This window comes from Squalius cephalus (genome assembly GCF_949319135.1).
Source record: "Squalius cephalus genome assembly, chromosome: 16".
NCBI classification, from domain to species: domain Eukaryota; kingdom Metazoa; phylum Chordata; class Actinopteri; order Cypriniformes; family Leuciscidae; genus Squalius; species Squalius cephalus.
In genome coordinates this window covers 998,233-1,015,341 of record NC_137137.1, presented here as the reverse complement: position 1 = coordinate 1,015,341, position 17,109 = coordinate 998,233, and the positions used below count along the sequence as shown (strand labels likewise).

The 17,109-nt window shown below is 39.3% G+C and overlaps 1 protein-coding gene across 2 annotated transcripts; it reads left to right on the top strand.

Annotated features, from left to right (window-relative positions):
• The first annotated feature begins 7,950 nt into the window (after positions 1–7,950).
• On the top strand, positions 7,951–13,730 carry ptger4a (prostaglandin E receptor 4 (subtype EP4) a). 2 transcript variants are annotated; one of them, XM_079896838.1, is made up of 2 exons: positions 7,951–8,931; positions 10,742–13,730. In XM_079896838.1, exons 1-2 carry the CDS (start codon positions 8,140–8,142, stop codon positions 11,168–11,170), a joined length of 1,221 nt encoding a protein of 406 aa, XP_079752964.1. In that variant the 5' UTR covers positions 7,951–8,139; the 3' UTR covers positions 11,171–13,730. The 2 variants fall into 2 exon arrangements, with proteins under 2 accessions (XP_079752964.1, XP_079752965.1); XM_079896839.1 differs by having other exon boundaries at positions 8,036–8,874; positions 10,742–12,709.
• Positions 13,731–17,109: the final 3,379 nt, after the last annotated feature.

Below are 17,109 nucleotides of genomic sequence, written 5' to 3'. Positions count from 1 at the left end.
AAACCGCTGTAAATCACGACTTTAAAGATTCAGCGCTGCATTTCTGCTTTTACACTGAGACCGAGTCAAAGCGGATTACATTCGGTCTTTCATTAAGAGCTTTTAAATTCTCCGTTACATGTGATTTCTGCTTCAAGTCAGACTTTAATCAAGATTAATGACGATATTTTGGTAATATTTACAATAAAAACCTTACACTGCAAAAAAAGAAAAAAAGAAAAGATGTTCTTGTTTTTTGATTTTTCTGTATTTGTACTGGGGCTGTTAAGTGTTTACATTTTTAATGTAATTAATTACATGATGTGCCGATTAATTAATCAACCCCCCCCCCCCCCCCCAAGAAATATTTTGATTCAACAAAGAATTTATTACACAAACTTTACTTGACTAAAGTCCCCTATGGTTTTAATGTAGTTTATGTCTCTATGTGGTGTGTTTAATCTGCTTTAAGACAAAGCATGTGTAAGTTCATAAGTCGACAGCATTGCTGAGTATTTCCTCCTTAAAACTGCAGTGAACCAAAGACAGTCTCAAAAACACGCTTTGAAATCGCTGGTGTTTCTGACGTCACAAACTACCTTGTAACCAATCAGATCAACGTGTGATCGTCAACCAGTGGATCTCTGAGCTGAGTGAGTGAGTGGAGGCGGGGCTCATTTGCATATTCATAGAACCGTGCATACTAAATGAGGCAAGGGTGTTGAGTTAAATATGTCATTTTGGTGATCAAAGATGAGTTTTTAGGGATAAAAGTTTTGACCACATGGTGATTTTTAAGGTAAAAATGTTGCCATAATGTTTTTTCAGATGCTGAAGTGGCATTTAGGTATATTTTACACAGATTGTTTAATGCAGCTCAGAGGTGTATAAATATGAAATGTATGAAAAATGAAATGATACTCTAAATATGAAAGGAAAACAACCAGTAGGTGGCGGCAAATCACTGTCTCATTGAGTGAGTCATTGAATCATTCATTCAACTGATTCATTCAGGAACGAAGCGTGTGGCGTCTTAAAGGTGAACTAAGTAACTTTTTTTACCTTAACTGAACAGCTTCGGAGTCATTGGAATGGTTATATTACTTATTTCGGGTTGAATGGTGGTCGTTTCGCACCCCCCTGGTGCCCGTGAGCGGAAAATACGCACTTGCAACTTTGAGCCGGCGGGCCACCGGCCGCCGCGTCAGGAAGTCTCACGTGATATCAGGTCTCGCGATGTAAACAATTGCTTTACGGCCAAAAGAAATCTGCTAAAATGCTGTCATTATTGCGCTCCCTCACGCTGTTCGAACCCGAATGAAGAAGACGTTTTAAAGAATGTCCCATCTGCTTTGATGTCGTTGATCTACTAGCCTCTGGTGTCTGAGAATCACCAACGAGTTTTTACAACAGTGTTGTCAAATATCTATTCCGAAGCTGTGGGGGGAGCTCTAGAGAGAAACCTGCGAGCAAAAAGCGAGAATACAGCGAAGAAATCCCGAAGCTACTGAGTGCTGCTTTAATGAATTAGTCACTGAATCAATGACTCACTCGAGTCGTTAAAAACTGCTGATTCATTCAGTAATGAATCACCGCTGTGTGTTTCTTAGAGACGCACTACAGTTCTGCTCTGGCTTTGTTTAGAACTAGTTTCATTGGCAAAGCTGACAATACTGTGTCTAAAATGTATAAAATCAATATCACATTTGCAATTTGTTTTAGTTTTGACGGAGATATTGAGTCAGACATCAGCAGCTGCCAATCTAAACAGTTTACTTCTGATGTAGACAATACTGAGCTCTCTTTTGTTTAAGGACCATCACTAATATTTAACTGATGTTATCACAAGTAGAGCAAACATGCTCAAATCCTGTTCTCCATCAGATATAAAGATCATATGAGTAATAGATGCACTTATGATCTCAGGCCTCAACATTAGATTTGGACAATCATGGAATTCCAAAGAATCCTGGGAATTCCCTATGGAAGCTTGCTTAAAGTCCCCCTGAGTCAATCATTTTATTCTCTAAAACTAATCTTTGATCACCAAAATGTTTAAAGTTTTTTCTTTGAAAATGTTTAACTTGACACCCCTGCCTCATTTAGTATGCGCGGTTCTATGAATATGCAAATGAGCCCCGCCTCCACTCACTCACTCAGCTCAGAGATCCACTCGTTAACGATCACACGTTGATCTGATTGATTACAAGGTAGTTTGCAGCCTCCCTTTTAAACGTTTTGTTAGGCCTTCAAACCAGGAAGTACATGCATATTTAAACTGATTTAAAATTAAGGCGTTAGCTAAAATGATCATTGTTGACCTATCTAAAAATTAAGAGTTTCTGGCTAAAAACCTTGTGAGCCCGGTGACTTTTCTCAGAACCTTATTGGCCATATTCCTGCCATCCAAGTTGTTTTCCAGGATGCAACCCAGGTATTTTACTGACGCTTTTGCACTGACCACAACATTATTCAAAATAACCCTAAATTCCGAGCATCTATTCAATCTGTATTTTGAGCCGAACAAGATGGCCTCTGTCTTATCAAAATGTAGAGACAGCATATTGCCAATCAGCCAGTTGTTTACAGAAGATAGCTCAGGACTCAGGTTACTCTCTAAAGTGGATTGTTGTTAATGAGACATTAAAAGTGCCGAGTCATCAGCGTACAGTAATAATTCACATAAACAGGAGTCTGCCATATCATTAATGTATGTTAAAAATAAGGATGGTCCGAGAATATTTCCTTGTGGAACGCCACATTCAACTACACAAGGGTCTGACTTTACTAAGACCACCAATTGTTCCCTCCTGACAGGTAAGATCTAAACCACCTACAGGTGGCGCTGTCTGCCTCTAAGGCCTCAAGTTTTGCAATCAGTCTGTCATGATTCACCGTATCAAATGCCTTTCGAAGATCCAATAACACCATTCCGCAAAGATTTCCATTATCTATTTCCCTGCGGATGATGTCGGATAAATAGAGTAGGCATGATTCGGTAGAATGTGACTTCCTGAATCCAGATTGGAATTTATTTTTCATGTATTCATTAAATTGCTCATTGACCAACCTTTCAAATTTTTTTGATACTGTGCATAAAACAGAGACCGGTCTGTAGTTACCAGGATCATGGCTGTTTCCCTTTTTAAAAAGGGGAACTACCTTGGCCCTATTGAGATAATTGGGGAAAACACCAGCTTCAACAGACAGGTTAAAAATATGGGAGATGTATGGGAGATGTATGGTAGATGTATGGGAGATGTATGGGAGATGTATGGGTGATGTATGGGAGATGTTTGGGTGATGTATGGGAGATGTATGGGAGATGTTTGGGAGATGTTTGGGTGATGTATGGGAGATGTATGGGAGATGTATGGGAGATGTTTGGGTGATGTATGGGAGATGTATGGGAGATGTTTGGGTGATGTATGGGAGATGTATGGGAGATGTTTGGGTGATGTATGGGAGATGTATGGGAGATGTTTGGGTGATGTATGGGAGATGTATGGGAGATGTTTGGGTGATGTTTGGGTGATGTATGGGAGATGTATGGGAGATGTTTGGGTGATGTGTGGGAGATGTATGGGAGATGTTTGGGTGATGTGTGGGAGATGTGTGGGAAATGTATGGGAGATGTTTGGGTGATGTATGGGAGATGTATGGGTGATGTTTGGGAGATGTATGGGAGATGTTTGGGTGATGTATGGGAGATGTTTGGGAGATGTATGGGAGATGTATGGGTGATGTATGGGAGATGTATGGTGATGTATGGGAGATGTATGGGTGATGTATGGGAGATGTATGGGAGATGTTTGGGAGATGTTTGGGTGATGTTTGGGAGATGTTTGGGTGATGTATGGGTGATGTTTGGGTGATGTATGGGAGATGTATGGGAGATGTATGGGAGATGTTTGGGTGATGTATGGGAGATGTTTGGGTGATGTATGGGAGATGTATGGGAGATGTATGGGTGATGTATGGGAGATGTTTGGGTAATGTATGGGAGATGTATGGGAGATGTTTGGGTGATGTTTGGGTGATGTATGGGAGATGTATGGGAGATGTTTGGGTGATGTGTGAGAGATGTTTGGGTGATGTATGGGAGATGTATGGGAGATGTTTGGGTGATGTTTGGGTGATGTATGGGAGATGTTTGGGAGATGTATGGGAGATGTTTGGGTGATGTATGGGAGATGTTTGGGTGATGTATGGGAGATGTATGGGAGATGTTTGGGTGATGTTTGGGTGATGTATGGGAGATGTTTGGGTGATGTATGGGAGATGTTTGGGTGATGTATGGGAGATGTATGGGAGATGTTTGGGTGATGTTTGGGTGATGTATGGGAGATGTATGGGAGATGTTTGGGTGATGTGTGGGAGATGTATGGGAGATGTTTGGGTGATGTGTGGGAAATGTATGGGAGATGTTTGGGTGATGTATGGGAGATGTATGGGTGATGTTTGGGAGATGTATGGGAGATGTTTGGGTGATGTATGGGAGATGTTTGGGAGATGTATGGGAGATGTTTGGGAGATGTTTGGGTGATGTATGGAAGATGTATGGGAGATGTTTGGGAGATGTATGGGAGATGTATGGGAGATGTATGGGAGATGTATGGGAGATGTTTGGGTGATGTATGGAAGATGTATGGGTGATGTATGGGAGATGTTTGGGAGATGTATGGGAGATGTATGGGTGATGTATGGGAGATGTATGGTGATGTATGGGAGATGTATGGGTGATGTATGGGAGATGTATGGGAGATGTTTGGGTGATGTATGGGAGATGTTTGGGTGATGTATGGGAGATGTATGGGAGATGTATGGGTGATGTATGGGAGATGTATGGTGATGTATGGGAGATGTATGGTAGATGTATGGGTGATGTATGGGAGATGTTTGGGTGATGTATGGGAGATGTATGGGTGATGTATGGGAGATGTTTAGGAGATGTATGGGAGATGTATGGGAGATGTATGGTGATGTATGGGAGATGTATGGGTGATGTATGGGAGATGTTTGGGTGATGTTTGGGTGATGTATGGGAGATGTTTGGGTGATGTATGGGTGATGTATGGGAGATGTATGGTGATGTATGGGAGATGTATGGTGATGTATGGGAGATGTATGGGAGATGTATGCGAGATGTATGGGAGATGTATGGGTGATGTATGGGAGATGTATGGGTGATGTATGGGAGATGTATGGGAGATGTATGGGGCTATTTGGGCAGCAGCATCTCATAAAAACTGAGGGATAACGTATGGGAGACGTATGGGAGACATATGGGGCTATTTGGGCAGCAGCATCTCATAAAAACTGAGGGATAACGTATGGGTGACGTATGGGAGATGTATGGGAGATGTATGGGTGACGTATGGGAGATGTATGGGAGACGTATGGGAGATGTATGGGTGACGTATGGGAGATGTATGGGAGATGTATGGGTGACGTATGGGTGACGTATGGGAGATGTATGGGAGACGTATGGGAGACGTATGGGTGACGTATGGGAGATGTATGGGAGATGTATGGGAGATGTATGGGAGATGTATGGGTGATGTATGGGAGATGTATGGGAGATGTATGGGAGATGTATGGGGCTATTTGGGCAGCAGCATCTCATAAAAACTGAGGGATAACGTATGGGAGATGTATGGGGCTATTTGGGCAGCAGCATCTCATAAAAACTGAGGGATAACGTATGGGTGACGTATGGGAGATGTATGGGAGACGTATGGGTGACGTATGGGAGATGTATGGGAGATGTATGGGAGATGTATGGGTGACATATGGGAGATGTATGGGAGATGTATGGGTGATGTATGGGTGATGTATGTATGTAGATAACCCATCTAACCCTGGGCCCCTAGAGCAGTCTAGCTGTAATAGCTTTTTTCCATCTCCCCTACCTCAACCTTCCGTAAGGAAAATGAGTTAGGCAGTGCTCCAAGTTTATTATAGAATGATTTCACCCTATCAATGTTGAATAACCCATAGTTGAAGATTCGAGACCAGCTGTTCTGCTATAGAAGTGAAGCAAGTATTAAAATGATTAGCATTTTACCTCTTTCTTATTGAAATTTAGGACACCCTTAATTGTTTGTCCTGTGCTTCTTGGTTTCTTAGTATTTGTCTTAGCGGCCCCCAATTCCTTTAAGGTTTTCCACAACTTTTTTGGGTTATCTTTATTATTTGATAATCATTCTTATAGTGGGTTGATTTAGCATCTCTAATAAGTTCCTGAGTCTTATTTCTTGCTTAAGGGACAACATGTAGAAGCAACAGGACATTTCTGAATGTTAGTTGATGAATTTATGAAGCTGATGTGTAGTTATCTTCTAGTCATTGATTAGCATATTCTGTCTTGATAATCTATAAATCGTGTTCAGGGGTGGGGTTTATGTAAATTCTAGGGTTGGTGATGTCATTAACCCGGGAGGAATGTGGTGTAGTCTCTACCAGCCGTTTGTTGTAGTCCTTAAAAAGCGATTTCTTTAAATGAAAATATCTCTCTTTGCTTTGAACTTTGAGCGCTGTAACTTTGCAGATGTTGTTTATGCTCAAACAGCAACATTACACACTAACTAAAGTTAGAAAAGTCAAATCATAATCAACCTTTAACTGATACTAGGATCAGATCAATAACACTCTCACAAGTCTTATTCTCGTGGACTGTTTACCAGCTGTTCAAGACCAAAAGAGTGACACAGGTCCTCCAGCATTCTGCCGTAAGGATGAACACAGCCCGACACATTTGTGTTCATATCCCAGATTAAAATCATCTCAGAGCTCTTGTTGTCTGATAGGCTCAAGAGAACTTCGAACTTATCATAAAAAGTGGGATGGCCTGATGGTCTGTAGCAAGCCCCCAATAACATGGGCTTGGTTTTTGGTAGACATGTCCATCCAAACAATCTCTAAATCACTAGCAATGTCATCTCTACAGTTAAAAGCCACATCTGAGCGCACATATACACAAACCCCGCGTCCCTCCGAACTATAGGCCTACAGTAATTATTAATTTCCTCATCGCTTATAGTTTCATCAAACCAACTTTCCGTTAAATAGATAACCCTGACCTCTGATTGTTGCTAGCAACATACTAATTCATGCTAGCAATGTATTCAAATGTTACAAACTCAAAATATGACGTTAGACGCATGCTAAGACATGCTATGAAGCTTATAAACTTGAAAACTTTCAGACAAGCCTTTATAAAGCTAACATAAAAGTTTGTCCCAACAATTCAGCTCAAGTGTTGTACTCATCGGATACACTCTAAGAAATCTTGTTGTTTTTTTTCTACCCAAATCCTGGGTTGTTTTCTCAGTGTTTGGGTAGTGTCTGTGTTTCCCAGCTCCTGGGTCAGACGTATCAACCCAATGTTTAGGCATTTTTTGTGTAACGCTTGAATTACATCTAAATGTTTCATTTGTACTTCTAATATTTGTTAAACGAGCTTAAATGTATGCAGTATGTATTCAAAACTATATAAAATATGTTATACAGTAAAATATGATTAAAAAATAAAGGAATTCATGCAACCAGTAGTTTTTTACAAGTTTAGAGGATTTAAGTTAATATGTAAACATTAATTAATGTATGAAGTAAAAAAAAAACAAGAGCTAGTACAAATGAATCAACCATTATGCTGGGTTAAATAAACCCCCCAAATTTGGTTGTTTTTAACACAGTGTCAGTGCAGTCAGATCAATAATATGACTGAATATTATTATTATTCCCATTAAGGAAATTAGCTTTTATGTTGAGAGCAGATATTAATTGTTGTGATTCTACAGTGAGAATATTGTAAGGGACGCGCTGTTTGTTTTGGGCGTCCCGTTATAAGTGAGTGTGTGTGTGTGTGTGTGTGTGTGTGTGTGTGTGTGTGTGTGTGTGTGTGTGTGTGTGTGTGTGTGTGTGTGTGTTAGTGTGTGTGTGTGTGTGTGTGTGTGTGTGTGTGTGTGTGTGTGTGTGTGTGTGTATGATACATAGTGTATGGGCGGTTCAGTCACTCATGATTTTATTCCCTCCACAGCAGGATTTACAACTCCTGGAAAATGAGAGCTAGAGAAGCGCTGAGAGTTTAGCAGAACCCCAATTGAATTACTTCTAAATGTTTAACTTTAACTTCTAATATCTGGATCCCAGCCGAACATGGACGCGCAGAACAGCACCGCGGCGCGCGGGACCGAGCCCAGGATTCCCACCATTCCCGCCATCATGTTCATATTCGGGGTCATCAGTAACATAATCGCCATCATCGTGCTCTGCAAATCCAGGAGAGAGCAGAAGGAGAGCACCTTCTACACGCTGGTCTGCGGTCTAGCGGTCACGGATCTTCTAGGAACAGTCCTCGCCAGTCCAGTGACCATCGCAACATATGTGAAGGGCGCGTGGCCTGATGGAGACCCGCTGTGCCAGTACTTCGGATTCGTTTTGCTATTCTTCTCCCTGGCAGGGCTGAGCATAATCTGCGCCATGTCCATCGAGAGATACATCGCTATCAACCACGCGTACTTCTACAACGATTACGCGGATAAGAAACTCGCCGGAGTGACGCTTCTCGCCATTTACGCATCAAACATCATGTTCTGCGCGCTCCCGAGCGCGGGTTTCGGAGAGGTTAAGATGCAGTATCCTCAAACCTGGTGCTTTATCGACTGGAGGACCAATGTCAGCACGCATGCCGCGTTCTCCTACATGTACGCGGGCTTTAGCTCGCTCCTGATCCTGGTCACGGTGATCTGTAACGTGCTGGTGTGCGGCGCGCTCATCCAGATGCACCGGAGCTTCGTGCGGCGCACGTCTCTCGGCACTGACCCGTTCCGAGCGTCTGATCCCGGCAGGACCCGCAGCTTCGGCCGCCTGGCAGGCGCGGAGATCCAGATGGTGATTCTCCTCATCGCAACATCTGCTGTCGTGCTCATTTGCTCCATTCCACTCGTTGTAAGCTCTCGGAACGCATTGTGTCTGCTTTATCTCTCCAATTCTATGACCGTCTTATCGGCAAAACAAGAACTTTCTCACGATCTGCGTCGTGATTTTCCTTCAGTTTAAACATATTCTGCATTGTGCGATTAGAATGAATCGCAGAGGATGATGATAAAGTCTTAAAGGAATATAAATATGCTGAAATAGTCTTGGGTCACGGTGTCATCTCACAATATAAATATTTTGAAATACAGTATTGGGTTCAAAACAAGAACTTTCTCACGATCTGCGTCGTGGTTTTCCTTCAGTTTCATTTATCTGTATTGTGCTACCGATTAGAATTAATCCGTAGTCTGATCTCATGAAAGTGCGTATCTATAGCACGAATTTTATTTCTCGTGCCATAGTTTTCCCGTGCATATGATATGCACTTTATGGCGTGTAATACAATACACACCCCTAATCCTACCCAAGTGGTTTACAGTGCGTAGCCTATATTATTTGCACGCAAAAACTATGTTTGGCGTATAAATGGCACGAGAAATAAAATTCGCCCTGGTTTCCACTTTATTTCTATAGTCCACTTTAGACATTCTACTTACTATAAGTAACTTTGCAAACTGCATGTCAACTAACTCTCATTAGAGTATTTGCAGACTGTTAGGTCATGGTTAGGTGTTAGGGTTCGGGTTAGGAGAATAAATTGACTTGTAAACTTAATCTCTCCAGTTCTGCAGATATGACTGTGTTATCGGCAGAACAAGAGCTTTTCACGATCTGCGTCGTGATTTTCCTTCGGTTTCATTTTTTTTTTTTTTTTTTTTTGCATTGTGCTACACATTATAATGAATCACAGAGGATGATGATAAAGCCTTAAAGGAATATAAATACGATGAAATAGTCTTGGGTCACGGTGTCATCTCACAATATAAATATATTAAAATAAAGTAAAATAAAGGTTCCAAAAGGGGGGTTTCACAGCGATGCAAAAGAGGAGCCAGTTTTGGTTCCCCAAATAATCTTTCAGTGACCAATTCTTACAAGAAAAATCTAAATAACCCTTTTCCACCATAAAGATGTTATAGGCTTTTCATGAAACCATGCATTCTTACAAATAAAGGTTTGGCTTTTAACATGATCCATGGACCCTTTTTTTCCCATTTAGATTATAAAATATTCTTCACACTAAGAAAAAATGGTTCTTTTAAGAACTGATGACTGAAAGGTTGTTTCTGGCATCACTGCAAAAAAATAAAAAGAATAATATATATATATTTTTAAGTGTTTCGTCAAGATCAGTATTTCGCTTTCTTTTGCAATTCTTGTTGGTGGCATTTGAAATCACAAATCCCAAAGTACAGAAAACAGAACCATAATTAGTATATATTTAGTTAGAACTGATAAATGGTACTTGCCGTACTAAAGGAAAACAGATCTCCTCTAATGTGTCTGTGTTCAGATTGATGTTCATATTTCTAAGGTCAGGCTTTTGATGCAATTAATGAAACAAAACCTTTTAATGCTACTTCTAATCATGATGTTTTATTCCTTGAAGCATTTCAGTAAATATTGACAAAATTAATATCCAGAACATTTCATTATAAAAAAAAAATCTCCCATAATTACGAACATTTAATATGTTTATAGTAACAGTTTAATTGCACATTTGTAATAATTGAATTGATGATCACATTTACTGATATCATAACTTTTATCCGTTATCAATTTGTCTTTAAGGCCTCACTGCACATATTCACATGCAAAATGTTTTAATAATATGTTTGTCAAATGCATACTGAATATTTAGTGTCACTCTTGTTTCTAGGTCCAGGTGTTTCTCAACCAGCTTTATAAGACGCCAGTGGAGAAAAGGCTGGATAGAAACCCAGATCTGCTGGCGATCCGATTCGCCTCCACCAATCCCATCCTGGATCCCTGGATCTATATTCTCCTGCGTAAAGCCGTGCTCTCCAAGCTCATCGAGAACATCAAGTGTCTGTTCTGCAGGCTTGAGTCTCAGAGACAGCAGGGACAGGGAATGCGCGTGTCCTCCATCTTCTCCAGAGACTCTCCGTTTGCTGTGTCTGGAGAACTCAAAGAGCTCACTGAAGCCCCTGACACCTGTCAATCAAACCTCTGTCTGTCTGAAGCTCCTTCTCAATCCTCCGATCGCAACAGTTTAGACAGTCGCTCTAAAGAGCAGAGCTTACAGATGACCATCACCAATGAGGCTTTCCAAGAGAAGAGCATTTAACTCTGCAGGACGCTTCTCGAGTGAAACCAGTGCAATTTAATCTCCATTTCACTGATTATTAATTTATTGGAGTGAATCATTTTATCAGCTATAAAGTTACTCTTTAAGACTATATGAATAAAGGTTCTGTATTGGCGTCGACGGTTCCATGAAGAACCTCTAACATCCATTTCACTGAATCTGATTATTTATTTATTCGAGCGAACCATCAGTTTATCAGCTATAAAGTTACTTTTGAAGTCTTTATGCTCCTAAAAATAACGGTTATTTATCGGCATTGATGGTTCCATGAAGAACCTCTAACATCCATGGAACATTTCCATTCCATAAAAGGTCTTTATAATGGAAAATAAAAGGTTCTTTAGATTTATCAGTGCTTCTTTTATACGAATGGTTCACTGTAAGGTTCTTTGGGGAATCAAAAATGTTGCAATCTTAAAAATGTAAAAAAAAAGGTTATTTATTGGCATCGATGGTTCCATGAAGAACTTCTAACATGGAATCTTTCCATTGCACTACAGGTTCTTTATAGTGGAAAAACAGGTTCTTCTGATTATTAACATTCTTTATAATTTTTTATAATTTTTGTTTTGTTTTGTTTTTTGCAGCAATGCCATAGTCAAGTTTCCTTCATTTATACAGCGCTTTAACAATACAGACGTTTCACAGCAGCTTTACAGTGATGACAGGAGATTACAGTAACAGAGATTGTTCAGGCTTTACAGCAGATCTAGAATAAAGTTATTGTCCAGATAAAGTTAGTTTTGATTGATTCACTTCCGTTGTAAAGATCATTAGTTATTAACTTTCTCTCATTAAACCGTTCTCACAGAAAACAGAAACTTTTAACACATTCTGGCCGTTCATTTACACGATTTTGGTGCTCGAGAATGCAAACTTTGAAACAGGGTCCAAGTTTTGAACATTTTTGAAAACGTTATAATCTCCGTGTAAACTTCAAAAACGTGAGAGCATGTACATATATATATACAGTAGAAGAACCATTTTTGGTTCCCCGAAGAACCTTTCAGTGATCAAAACCATCTTCTCTTAGTATGAAGAACATTTAAAAAACCTTTTTCCACTATAAATAATCTTTTGTGGTTCTTCATTGAAGCATCGATGGCAATAAACAAGCTTTATTTTCAAAGGAAGGTGAAAATGTGTTCCTCTACGGCACTGCTGCAAAACCCCTGTTTTCGAGGCTTCGTGTGTGCGAGTGTAAGGATTGTTTTGATCGGTTTGGACGGTGAAAGCGTCTCTCTCTGCCAGCATACAGTACACATGTGTTTGTTTTTCCAGAAGAGTTCAAATCAGTCACATCAAGATCAACAGAAGTCGAGCCCTGCAGGAAATAACCTAGTTAAGATGTTTTCATAAAAACCTTTCCAGTTTCTCGGTGCGTCCTGCTTCCCAAACCGCAGATAAATAAATACGGTGTGTGTGTGCGGTTTGGCTCTGGCGTGAGATGCGAATCACCTGATCATGGAATCAGATCCCAGTCCGAACGTTCCCAATCTTCTCTACACATTTAAAACAGACAGTTAAAAAAAAAAAGTTTCTTTGTTGTGTGAATCTAATGAAATCATTCCATTTGATCAGTTTGCAAACATTAACGGATTGTTACTTTTCAATGTAACATTCTAACATTCTGAAGCAAATATTAACATTTAAACATTAAGGGAATGTTACTTTTGAATGTAACATTCTGAGGTAACGTTATTTTTCAATGTAACATTCTAACATTCTGAGGCAAAAAGTAACATTTAAACATTAAGGGAATGTTACTTTTGATAGTCATTTAAACATTCTTAAACTAGTAGTAACATTTAAAAAAATGTTAGGCGAATATCCAACTAAAATGTTTCAGATAATTTTCTATTAACTTTGAGAGAATCTTGCCAGAAAGTTCTCAGAACGTTCCTTGTTCGCTGGGAAAATCCTTCCAGAAATATCTGTGTAATGTATAATGAAATGTTTTGTTAAAAGAAACCACAGAATAATCACTGAATGAAAAGATTCCTCTGAGAAAGTCGCAAGGGTTTTGGTTTGTGGAGCTGCTCTGTGATTTGTTGTTTCTGGTCGTGATGTTTGTTCATGTTTGACGGGCCTTTTTCCCACTCAGTCTCCTCGTTGTTTTAGGCTCAGACTATTAGATAACAGAGAAGACTTCTAATCGAATGTGATTGAGTTCAGTGTGAGAATCAGCAGACGTCTGACACACACACACACACACACACACACCCAGCGCTTCAGGCCAGGAATCTGCCAACCTCCGTGTCCTTCTGATCCTTTAATAAACATTCTTTACACTCAGGATACGGATGTCGTTTACAGGCTTCATAACCCGTGAGATGAAACTGTTCCCATGAAATGTTTGCTAATTATACTTAATCTTTGTTTACAATCACACAGACCAAAACAAATATGACCGCTGCTCTGTCCGGCTCTCCTGTGTTCATTAATATACAGTAGATACAGTATTGATTACATGAGGGTTTTCCATGGAACCACATGATGTCAATAAAGAACCTTTACCCTGAAGAGTTCAGTCAACATCAGCTGTTTTGGACATTCTCGTTGGTGATTTCTGAACTGATCACAAATCAGAAAGTAAAGAAAAACAATAACCATAATCAACATATATTTTGTTAGATTTGATAAATGGTACTTTTTTTTTCTTTTTAAATTTGCACTATGTAACTTTTTCTTCAAGATTTAAAAGAATGTAAATAATGAGTAAATACATAATCAATCACTTCTTCCAAAACGTGTTTTTGTCTTAGGTGTTTTATTGAACAGATAAACTCATATGTATCTCTCATAATGGTTGTTGTGCTGGAGTTTATTCTCAAGGGCTGTGTTTATTAAAGATACAGTAAAGTCTTCAGCTAGTCAGCTTGAGAAACTGGTTATACCTCTTAAACAATATTAGTGAATGTTTTATGAGCAGCAGGATAATAATCTCTCTCTCTCTCTCTTTAGTTATGAGGAAGAATCATATTCATCCGCAGAGCCGAAGCACAACCAAAACAATGTTCTTCCGCAGAAATGCAGTTTTGTTTTTTTAAAGCTGCTCTAAGCGATGTTTGGTGACGTCACTTCTTGTTGGCGTTCGAAGTATTGCCAAACAAAACGGAGGCTAGCTCGACCCTCCCTCCTCCTCATTCCGCCCTCCAGGACCGAAGTTGCCCATCCCTGGTCTAGGACATCTCTCCTCTAGCTAACTTCCCTCTTCATGCTTCTCTCTCCTCCACCCCCCACACCCCCGTTCATGTGCACGCGCACTACCCCCCCTTCACGCGCACTAACCCCCCCCACACCCCCGTTCATGTGCACGCGCACCAACCCCCCCCACACCCCCGTTCATGTGCACGCGCACTACCCCCCCCTTCACGTGCACTAACCCCCCCACACCCCGTTCATGTGCACGTGCACTAACCCCCCCCACACCCCGTTCATGTGCACGCGCACTAACCCCCCCCACACCCCCCTTCATGTGCACGCGCACTAACCCCGCCCACACCCCGTTCATGTGCACGCGCACTACCCCCCCCCCCCCTTCACGCGCACTAACCCCCCAACCCCCACCCCCAAATCATTCTTGTCAGTTATTGGCTAGAACTCTGTTTGTTATGTTTCGTGGTCCAGGCTGGGCCAGTGTGTTTTTGTTGCCGTTTGTGGAGGCTGGGCTGTCTACAGAGACCGCGTTTCTTTACAGTGTGTTCAGGGGACAGGCAGCGAGCGGATAGTGAGGAGATGTTTGCTGTATGTGACAAAAAATGTTTCGGCCTAAAAAAGTGTGACATCGCTTAGCGCACCTTTAAGGCTAGAGGGTTCATAGATTACATGTAGCCTGTCTTTATAACCATATAAGTATGAAAAAGGATCATCATTTGTCTGTGTTCTGGTTGATGTTCATATTTAACTGCTGGTCAAGTTTTTGATGCAATTGAACTATAAAAATATAATGTTGAAATGCATTGAAGTCACACTAATCATTACTTGTTTTTGTTTTTTTATTCCTTTAAGCATGTCAGTAAAAACGGACAGAATGAGTGTCCAGAACATCTACAGCATTTCATGAATAAATAAATAAGCAAATGATTAAAATGTGTTTTCTGTTTTTCACCTTTATAAAAAGTTTATCCTTATAATGATTCTGATCCTCTGTGTTTGATTTTAAAGTCTCTTTAGATGATAAAAAGTCTTTGTTTATATTATTATCCTGTAAATAATCATGAGTCTAAATGGGAGAAGTTGTTCCCATCAGCTGAAGAGCAACTGAAGATGAAGATGCTGCTGTTTATCATTTATTTGAGGATCTTTTCTTTAGTTTCACATGTTGCAGAACAAAAGCCTAATGTACCAGAGTTAGTGCGCTTCAAATGAATAGTTTGTAAGATATGAATGTCTAAACAAACTATCTTGAGCTTTGACAGTTGTACCTGTTCGAGTGTCTCCATCATCTGGCCGCAAACCAGCATTGCTAGAATCAATTAAATAATTAAAACGTTTTTCTGCTTTAAAACGTTTTTTTTAAAGGTTTTCTGCTTTACATCTTTATCTGAATGTGCTGCACTCTCGTGCATAAACTGAGAAACTCTTTCTCTTGCCTTTATTTGTAGAGACCGGAAGTGATGTCATTAGCTGAGGGGAAACAAACGTCAGTAATTGTTATCATATTATGAGTAAGTAATTTTGATGAATTTGCTGGTTTGTCTCTCTAAAACTATCATCCTGTTAAATCAAATTGCGCATATAAGATCAACTTTTAATTGATCCTCACGAGTCACGACTTCAGCTCTTTATTTCCATTTTGTTAATTTTCCTATTGTTGTGTTAATAAGTTGGTAAAGCTAGTCTGAGCTTGAGTTTTATTTGTACCAGTAATATAGTATTACTTTATTTATTAATATTTTTAATTCGTTTTTATATTTTTCGTTTTTATATTTTAGTTTAATGTTTAGTAATGTCGTTGTTGTTGTTGTTGTTGTGTGTGTGTGTGTGTGTGTGTGTGTGTGTGTGTGTGTTTAAAGGCTTTAGTATTTTTTAAATTTTAGATTCAGTTCTAAACTAAACATAAATTATAAATGTGGCCTTTAAGTAAAATAAAATAACTTTTTATCATTTTATTTAAATATAAACAATATAAATGTTTTTGCAAATTTGTAGTGTTAGTAAAGTTTACGTGTCTACGTTTGAGTCTTATTTTAGTGTAATTATGGCATTTATTAATATTTTGAATTATTTAATGTTTTCTGTTTTCACTTTAATTTCAGTAATTATTATTATTATTATTTTTATATGTCCATTGAATTTTTTTATCATTTTTATTTCAGTTTCAGTTTAGTTATTTTCAGCTTATAGAAAAAGGGGGGCTTGGCAACTAACTAAAATAACATGTTTTTGAATATTGTTAGATGTGCAACACTTTACAATGAGGTTCAATAGTTAACAGAACTTAACATGAACTAATAATGAACAATACTTCTACAGCATTTATTAATCTTGGTTAATTTTAATTTCAACACTTACTAATACATTATCAAAATCAAAGGTTGTATTTGTTAACATTAGTTAATGCACTGTGAACTAACATGAACAAACAATGAACAGCTGTATTTTTATTAACTAACATTAACAAAGATTAATAAATACTGTAACAAATGCATTGCTCTTTGTTCATGTTAGTTACTAAAGGCATTAAAGGAGAACTCCGGTCAATTTTAACATTTTTTTGTACATTTGGAGTGCTGTCAATACAGAGAACAACGACAAAAATCAGTGTTGCCTACACCGTGTTATCCTCTTTTAAAAATTTGCACCCTGTTGACTTCAATGGGGCAAGTTTTAAACCTGCTTTTAACCTCTTAACATCCTTGATGTGTCATTACAAGTGCACAGGTCATGTGAGTGATTCCTTCAGAGTGAACACA